Raw genomic sequence first — 9,598 nt, forward strand, 5'->3', positions numbered from 1 at the left:
TATTTATACAGAACAACAGTTCACAAGACAGTTCTTCTTAGAGCTAGAAATGTATTAGAGGATAACACATTTCCCAGATTTGTGTAGCGGGACCTATTAGACAAATGAGAAACAAAGCAGTTGAGAGTCATATTGAAGCTTATATGGTATGCCATGTGGCTGACTATGAAATTATGGTCTATTGTGTCTAAATTTAGGATGATGTCAAGGACAACTTAAGGGCAGTGCCAGCTCCAAACAAATGACCATTCATGCCAGACTTAGTGCTGTATGAAGAAAAGAATGGAAGTTTTATAAGTCACATATAATCATAGTTCGAATAAACTGTGTGGCATTTACAGAAAATTAAATGTGTATAAGATTCACTTAAAAAGAAAAACCTTTGCACCTCTGCTCTCTTTTTCTATAGTGTCTGTTTAACTTTATTTCTAAACAAGGCATCAAGAAAAATTTCAGCTTTTTCAAATGAGAAACCTTTCCTGAGTGATCATGCTGGACCTTTTCCTTCCTTTAGATGGCTTTTATGTTACTTGGCAAATAAAGCTTAATTAAATATAATTTATTTCAACCGGTGCCATTAAAATCTAAAATTTAAAGCGAGTTTTACTAAAACAATCTTTTAGACTAATTCTGTTGCAGCGTATCTCTGGGCCGTGTGAGCGGAGAAAAAAATCAAGAAAAATGTGTGATCTTGTTGATAGAGAAACTCAAAACTATTAATTCACATTTATTGTAGTCATGGTTCAAATCTATAACATACAAATAATAAAAAAAATACATACTAAGCACTTACCATGGATCTCATCACACTTCACTCTCTGCAAAGATATTCAAGACATATACGATTACATTTTATTTACGTTTTTACACACACACACACACACACACATATATGTGTGTGTAAATATATATATATATATATATATATATATATATATATATACATATATATATATATATATATATATACATATATATATATATATATATATATACATATATATATATATATATATATATATATATATATATATATACATACATATATATATATATATATATATATATATATATATACATATATATATATATATATATATATATATATATATATATATATATATATATATATATATATATATATATATATATATATATATATATATATATATGTATACTTATACGAATCCAATTAAAAAGCCAGTATCTTACAATTTGATGTGATGTCACCTGGGTCGCGACAGAACAGAGAACAAAAAGCGTAAATCCGTCCATCATTAGATCCCATTTGGTTTAAAACTGAAAAAGGAGATCTAAGTGAAAATGAGTACTGAATACTGCTGACTCGTCAGTGTGTGTTCATGGAGGACCCTCTGCTGCAGCAGTGAAGTATCGGGGAGTTTGCAGCGTAAATACGCCCACTAAGCCCCGCCCACCTACTGGTCATACGTAGGAGTCTCTGGTGTCCGAAAACAAGGTAAGCTCCGCTGTTTCTGCTGCTGGTTTCAATAACTCCTACCGTCTTTTCTACAGCTTTGACGCAAACTTTTTTATTTATTTATTTATTTATTTTTTTTAAAACACCATTTCAACTTTTAATAAATGCACGTTGTGAGATGATTTAAAGCGATTTTTGTGCCCCGTGTAAAGTCCAGACGACCTCGCAGTGAGCTCATTTGTAGTTGCGAAGTTGAACAGAAAATGTAAACAGACTAATTGATTTAGTTCCAAATGAAAACTTAAAAGCGTTGTCACCTAAAACTTAACGCCTGCTAAGATTTCTGAATACGTTTATACGCCATTTATGGCGTCTGAGCTGCTCAAAACATATTCCAGTCAGACAAATAGACATATCGACCGTGAGCTGTTAACGCCAGACTGATAAGGTTGCGAAAACGTCTCCCGTCGTAAACGTTCAATGCAAAACACCCCACAAGACACTCGTCTCGCGTTTGTGCAAACTTGCAGACACTAATAAACTGCTTTTGAATAAACCTGGTGATATGTTAGACTATTGGGAATTTGATTTGAGTATTTCAACAAGGTCCTGACTAACTTATTCAACCCTTAAAGAGTTCTTACTCTGAAATAAACACGAAAACGAATGTGCCTTCAGTGATTTTGCCAGGTTTCATAAGTAAAAGTTCCACTGACAAACACAGTATCTCTGCAGTTTCACTTGGCATCTAGCAGTTCTAGCAGTAAAAGATGCATTTAGATCATTAACATGAATAAAAGTAGCAATAACGTTTTTAGTTTGCTAAGTCAGAGCTGAGAGAAGAGAAGATACATGTTGTTGAAGTAGGACTGGTTCATTTTTGAGTTTCGTTGCCTTTTAATCCTTGAATGAGACAGTTTCAGCATCAGTGTCATACAATTTTACTCCAATTACATCAGAGTTTCTGGAAATGGATGTAAACAGTCCCAGATATGTGAAAATGACTAACACTATAACATGTGCATACAGATTTCTTTAAAACAAAAAAAAAAAAAAATAAATAAATAAAATGGCATGTTGCAACCCTCTTAACTTTTTTTTTTTTTTTTTTTTTTTTTTTTTAAAATTAAACAAACACATGTATGTGTATGTGTACTCAAAATGACAGATTTCCTTTTATGCTGCCCGTGCCGGATTTTGGGATCAGATGGTAGGAATAAATGAGTCAGGGTAGACTAGAATGAAACTGATACTTTATGAGAATAATAGGCAGAGACAGAAACAGAAACAATGACTAAACCATGTTGGAAAACCAAGGTTTCGTGTTGCTTGTAGTTGGTCATCAAAAATACTGATACTAAAACTAACATGATACTAATATTAGTAATATACTTTTATAAAGTCTTTCAGGAAAAACGGGGGCGGTAGTAATAGTTGGCATTCATTCATCCATACCATAAAGCTTCCTCTCTGTATAACATGACTTGCATATTTAGCAGAACAGTATAAAATACTTCTTCCTTTGAATTTATTTCATTCAGCAACATTTAATTTAATTTTAGATTCATTTCCACTTTTTTCTTGTGCTTTTCAGTAAACCTTTCCAGAATGCTGCTTTTGGCCAAGCTTGGCCAAGCTGGAGCCCAAAGAGTTTTCACAAAGACTCGGGGGACATTTCTGAAGGATGGCAGGTGCATCTTCACCTGTTTGCCCAAATGTCCCTTCATCCCCAAGACAAGACTGCTGGGCCCTTTGTTTCCCTGCTCTTCCTCTGACCAGTGCAGATACTTCACTATGTCCTCTCAGTGGAATCAGAAAACTCCTTCTTACAGCTATGTGATTATTGGAGCGGGGTCTGCAGGCTGTGTCCTTGCCAACCGCCTCACAGAGGATGCTCATGAGTCTGTGCTGCTACTGGAGGCTGGACCAAAGGACATGTGGCTTGGCAGCGTAAGACTGTCATGGAAGATCCACATGCCAGCTGCACTGACCTATAACCTCTGTGATGACAAGTACAGTAATCAAATAATCTTTTTTTTTTTTTTTTCATTTCGTTTAAACGTGTAATTTTAGTTTAAAATTTGATTCAATCATCTCGTGGTTTTACTAATATTGTTCTGACCTTTTTTCTTTTTGTCATGTTGTACTTGTTTTCGCTCTTCAGGTATAACTGGTACTACCACACTTTACCTCAGGCCCACATGGACAATCGGGTGCTGTACTGGCCAAGAGGTCGCGTTTGGGGAGGGTCTTCCTCGCTCAACGCCATGGTGTACATCCGTGGGCATGCTGAAGACTACAACCGTTGGCAGAGGGAGGGTGCAGAAGGCTGGAATTATGAGCACTGTCTTCCTTACTTCAAGAAAGCTCAGTGCCATGAACTTGGAGAAAATAGGTACTTAATCGAACTATACTGAGGGATGTTTTGTGTTTGTTTTGTTTTGCTTTTTCAAAAAGACCCCTTTTGCAATGTGCTTGAACAGAGTTAATAACATAAGCAGCTAGAAAATCAATTCCTTTTTAATGTTAAAACATTTCATTGAGGTGCAGAACTCGGATAAATGATGTCAAAAACTAAAAACTAAAAAAAAAAAAAAAAAAAACCAGGTAGCACAGGCAAATGATAGCAGTAGATTTAATCAATTTGAACTCTCTGATCCGCTGACAGAACTGGTAACTCGTCCACTCACCTGATTGCAACTGGGATGGGCTCCAGTCCTGGCAAGTTTTTAACTGCTTTCATCTTTGTGAAATATTAACCTTTGTTTCCTCATTGTACTACAGGTACAGAGGTGGCAGCGGACCTCTTCACGTGTCCAGAGGAAAGACCAATCATCCTCTCCACAAGGCTTTTATCGAGGCAGGGCAGCAGGCGGGATACCCTTTCACAGATGACATGAACGGATACCAGCAGGAAGGCCTGGGCTGGATGGATATGACTATTCATAAAGGTTAATAGAATGGGAAACTATAACATCTGTTATATCTACAAATAGTTCAAAAGACACTGACAGGCAAACTCAGGCTGCATCAAGTTGCAAAGAAGAAAATGGAGAGGGAAAAAAACCAACTCTGGATGACAAGTGTTTATAGTTGTTACTTGATTTAGTACGCCAGTATCATTTGTAGTATTTGATCTGGCCAGGTTCAGCCAAATGAAGTAAAACTCCTACTCCAATGATAAGTTCAGCTGGAGTTGCTTCACCACCAATGCAACAAAGTTTCTACATTGAACTTTTTCATATTTAAAAGGTTAAATATTCTTGAGTTAAGGCTGAAACGTGGCGTTAATGAATGATAATGGTCAATTTATTTATTTTCAGTTGAGTGGGATGAAGCACAGACCCTGAAGAACAGAAAGTGTTGCCTGCAGCATGAAAGCAGTACAGATTTATTTCTTTTAATGAAGCAATGTTGTGACTCAGTGAACATCCCACGTATTAATCTTTCCAGGAAAGAGATGGAGCACCGCCAGCGCTTACCTGAGACCTGTCCTGGCTCGACCAAATTTGAAGGCCGAGGTGGGCTGTTTAACTACAAAGATCCTGTTTGATGGCAGCCGTGCTGTGGGGGTGGAATACGAGCAAAATGGACAAAAGAAGAGAGTAAGAAATCCACACGTTGTTCGACATTCATGAATGGAAAATTGGAAATATTTATTTTTAAAAAATGAACACTATATGTAACATATTTTTCTTTTTTAAAGTATATGTCTTATTTCATGTGTCTTTTTGAAGCAGCTCATAGAGTGTTTCTACTATCCGTTTAGGTGTTTGCAGATAAAGAAGTGATACTGAGCGGGGGAGCCATTAACTCCCCTCAGCTTCTCATGCTGTCTGGTGTGGGGAACGCAGATGACCTGAAAAAACTCGGCATTTCTGTCGTTCAGCACTTACCGGGTGTGTTGTGTGTGGGGGATTGTAACTGTTGCAGCAGCTGTTACAGCTTTTTATTAGTGTTAATGTGTGCACAGAGAATGCCTGTTTACCTTTTTTGTGGAGCACAATGTTAAATGATGCCTCTGTCTTTGTTTTTCTCTAATGTCACCCAGGTGTTGGTAGTAATCTGCAGGATCACTTGGAGCTGTATGTCCAGCAGCAGTGTACTCAGCCAATCACTCTGTACAAAGCGCAGAAACCCTTCCACATGATCAAGATAGGCCTGGAGTGGCTTTCTCTGTTCACTGGTAATTAAAAACACCTCCAGATGTGCATGTGGGCCATATACATTCTCTCGCTTTCTAGTGTGACAGGAAGCAGAGGTTAGACAGATTTATTGTCGGTAAGGAAACCATTCAGACCTCTTCACATTTTTCCTCTCTTTGCTAATTTGTTTGCCATCTTCTCTTCACAGCAGCTGATATTTTTCTAGCTGACTTTTCTGACAATCTTCCTTCACAAGTTTTTTTTTTTTTTTCTTTTTTATGACCTGACCCAGGGTTAAGATTTTAGGCAGATCATAGCAGGAAAGCACCCTGTGGTTTTAGTGCAAAGAACGTAAAGTTCTCATGGGGTGATTTTCACATTTTGTGGTTATAGGTTTAGCGTCCAATTGTTTGTCTGAAGACAGTACATGTATTCATCTCGGTGATATTTCCCCAGGTTATGGAGCAACAGCCCACTTGGAGAGTGGGGGCTTTATACGCAGCCGGGCAAAGGTTACACACCCTGACATTCAGTTTCACTTCCTGCCCTCACAAGTGATTGACCATGGGCGAGTTGCTTCAAAGATAGAGGCGTATCAGGTGTGTTTAGGCTTTTTTTGTTTGTATTTTTTTGTGCAGATGACAGGTCGTTGTGTTCTGAGAATCATGTTATGGTGTTAAAAGTATGTCAAAAACTAAATATCCTTTTGAAACACTTTTGTACAAAGTGAACAGATCCACTTTTATTCACGGAACGCTGAGTAAAACACTCATTATATATATTTTAAAAAAATCAAAGGAACATTTACAATCACAAGCATCATTCCGCAGAAATGCAAAGCTTTCCCTAGAAATGACCTGAGAGTTTACCTATTAATGTGCAGATGGCTTCCAGAGAAATGTAACTGCCGGCAGCTGATAAGAGCGCTTCCTGTATCTCACACCGTTGCACCGTTTTCCACAAAGATTTTGAGGAAACTGAGGTTTAACTTTGCAGTTGCTGTTCTTGCAACAAGATATTTCAGATCCACAAACGTTGGTGAGGTTTTGGGTTGATAAAATAAGCAAGGATCTGTAATTTCCTCTGAATCAGTCTTAAAGATTTTGCAGAGGACTGGTCCGCTTCCAGTGTTAACAAACTAGAAATTGCTGTGTGTCTATAAAAAAAAAAAACAAGCATGATAATTCTGTGGCTGATTTAAAATGTAGTTCAGAAGTTGCACAAAGAGGGGCTAATCCCTTTTTATGTAGAAATAATTAATGATTACTATTGCAGCTTGAATTGTTTTGCTATACAGACATAATGAGTAAGTAATGAGTCACAAAGTCCTCTCAAAGGTCATCAAGCATCAGAAGTCTGAGTATGATTAAGTAAGTCGTTAGCATTAAGGAAAACCAGAATTTTATATTGCTTTGAACATGTCCAAACTCTGTCGTTGGGCCACTTATGTAATTATCTGAATTTTCCAAAAGGTTCTTCTTTGTGTGTGTGTATGTGTGTGTGTGTGTGTGTGTGTGTGTGTGTGTGTGTGTGTGTGTGTGTGTGTGTGTGTGTGTGTTTGTGTGTTTTTTTTCTTTGAGCCGGTGTCTTCCTTGGCACGGACGAGCAGTTTGCCAGTCTACATGTTTTCCTACATTCAGGAGAAAATGTTTCCATGGAATTATGCCACCTGCACCGTATAAGACTTACAGGCATATTAATGAACGGATGCAAAGTGTCTGGTTTCTTTCAGATACACATACCATTTAAATAAAATTTTGGATAATTTCACTGGATCTTAAGATTTAATCAGGATCATTGGCTTTTAGCCTCATTTTATGTACTGTGGTCCAGTAGTGACATACAGGGAATCTGTTTCTGGCTTTAGGATGATGAAAGCTGCTTTACTTATGTGGTTTTTAAATACAGTTTGTTTTTGTTTCCCGTCCTGAATTTGTACCCATTGCTTTGATTTTATTATAAAATGTACCAACATTTGCTGACTTTGCAGTCGAGTGCTCTTCCAAGTTATTTCCTTTTAATTCTGTCAGTCACTGGTGCCCAGACCAGTTGATAAGCATCATTACAGCTTGCTACAAAGCCCATTAACAAATGAATGTGATACCTTTTAAATGGCTAAATAGCATGATTGAGAGGTTAATATTAGATGGGTTTTAGTGGAGAAATGACATTTTCCTCTTGGTATAGGTTCATGTTGGACCAGTGAGAAGCACCAGTATCGGCTGGATGAAACTGAAAACTGCCAACCCCTTGGATCACCCGATTCTGCAGCCAAACTATCTCTCCACAGGTAAGACCCAGCTAGTATATCAGATATGAAGAGAAAAAAATGGGGGAGTTTGGTTAAAACACCTCACCAGAAACTTGTGTGGGAGTGTGGAGCTTTATTTATTCTCCTCCATGCAGATATCGACATCTGGGAGTTCAGGGAATCTGTCAAACTCTCCAGAGAGATTTTTGCCCAGAAGGCCTTCGACCCATTCCGCGGTCGCGAAGTCCAGCCAGGACCTCTTGTCCAGTCCGACGCTGACATCGACGCTTTTGTACGCCAGAAGGCTGACAGTGCCTACCACCCATCCTGCACGTGCAAGATGGGCTCACCTTCAGACCCAATGGCAGTCGTTGACCCGAATACACGCGTTCTGGGTCTGGAGCGGCTGCGTGTGGTCGACGCCTCAATCATGCCGAGCATCATCAGTGGAAACCTTAACGCTCCAACCGTCATGATCGCAGAGAAGGCCGCTGATATTATCAGAGGACGTCCCCCTCTCGTTGACCAGGGCGTCCCAGTGTACCAGCCGAAGACGCTCGACACACAGAGATGAGCTGAGACACTTCAACAGATGAGTAGAGGGTAACTTGTGGGTTCATAATTAAGTTGTGTGGCAGCAGCAGCAATGAATGGATGGATGGCTGTGTCTTTGATCGCTAAACAATCATTTAACTTCTGACAGTATGAATTATTGTGTAAACACTTCTATTTGTATCCATGTTAATCACAGCAACACTAGCATATAGACTTAGATGTTTGTCAGTCTCACGGTGAGCTGGCTCTCTGACTGCACATGAGTAGATTTAGCTTCCTGTGTTTTTCCTAACTCAGCTGAACTCTAGTAGTATTATTCTACCAGTAGTATTAGTCATACCAACACATTCCTCTTGTCTTATTTTTCTGAATTAAGGTGTTCATAAATTTACTTTTGTTATATTTGAACATTAATTGCAAAGTGTTCTTCAGAGTTGATGATCAGTACCTCTCAGCACCTTATTGGATCTTTCCATTACATAGTACAGTGTAGTGAAGCTCTGTTCATTACAGCAAGTGCCAGATAAATGTAACCTCACAGCAGGTTACAAACAAGCCAGGCTGATATGACACAGTGATGTCAAAACACTGCAGACTGCTGATTTATCACAATGATTCATCATATCCGGGTGTAAACATCTGTAGTTGTGACAACACACATCCTTGCTCTACAAAGTCATTTAAATGTCCGGTTTACAAGATGAATCTTTCATGTTTTATTTGCATCTTGTACATTTTATATGCATTTAATATCTGTCGCCTCAGTTTCACACATAATGAATTGTTGATGGTTTTGTAGAAAATAAAGAATGGCTGCTGGAGCAAGCTGAACTGCACCATACTAAGTCATAGAAAAAGATAATTAATGAACTTAAACAATCAATTTGAACCTATTGTGTTTTCATGCAAATACACACTTGAATTCAGTTTTACAAACTCAACAAGACCACAGCAGATTATCTGAACCATTTAAATATAAAGTCTCAGCTACGCTACATTCTGCTGAGAAAATCCCTGGCAAGAATTCAAGTAATATTTTAGTGCTCTGTTTTTACAGTCGCAAAGGAATAAAATGAAGGAGTTGCGCAAACTTGCAATAATTTGGTCCCTTCTGAAAAATTGCAGTTACCATGAAGTTAGTGTAAATTTCAGGGGGCTGAGTAAATATAACTCCTGAAATGTTGTTTACAGCTGTATTCAGCCAAGTGT

The 9,598-nt window shown here is 38.1% G+C and overlaps 1 protein-coding gene across 1 annotated transcript; it reads left to right on the forward strand.

The window, feature by feature from the left end:
- Window positions 1-3,046: 3,046 nt before the first annotated feature.
- On the forward strand, window positions 3,047-9,598 carry chdh (choline dehydrogenase; the record flags this gene model as incomplete). The annotated part of the gene is made up of 9 exons (XM_079238459.1): window positions 3,047-3,450; window positions 3,603-3,833; window positions 4,223-4,389; window positions 4,892-5,043; window positions 5,208-5,337; window positions 5,490-5,624; window positions 6,040-6,182; window positions 7,771-7,873; window positions 7,990-9,598. 9 exons carry the CDS (start codon window positions 3,047-3,049, stop codon window positions 8,406-8,408), a joined length of 1,884 nt encoding a protein of 627 aa, XP_079094585.1. The 3' UTR covers window positions 8,409-9,598.

Source organism: Telmatherina bonti (assembly GCF_933228915.1).
Source record: "Telmatherina bonti genome assembly, chromosome: 4".
Lineage (NCBI taxonomy): Eukaryota > Metazoa > Chordata > Actinopteri > Atheriniformes > Telmatherinidae > Telmatherina > Telmatherina bonti.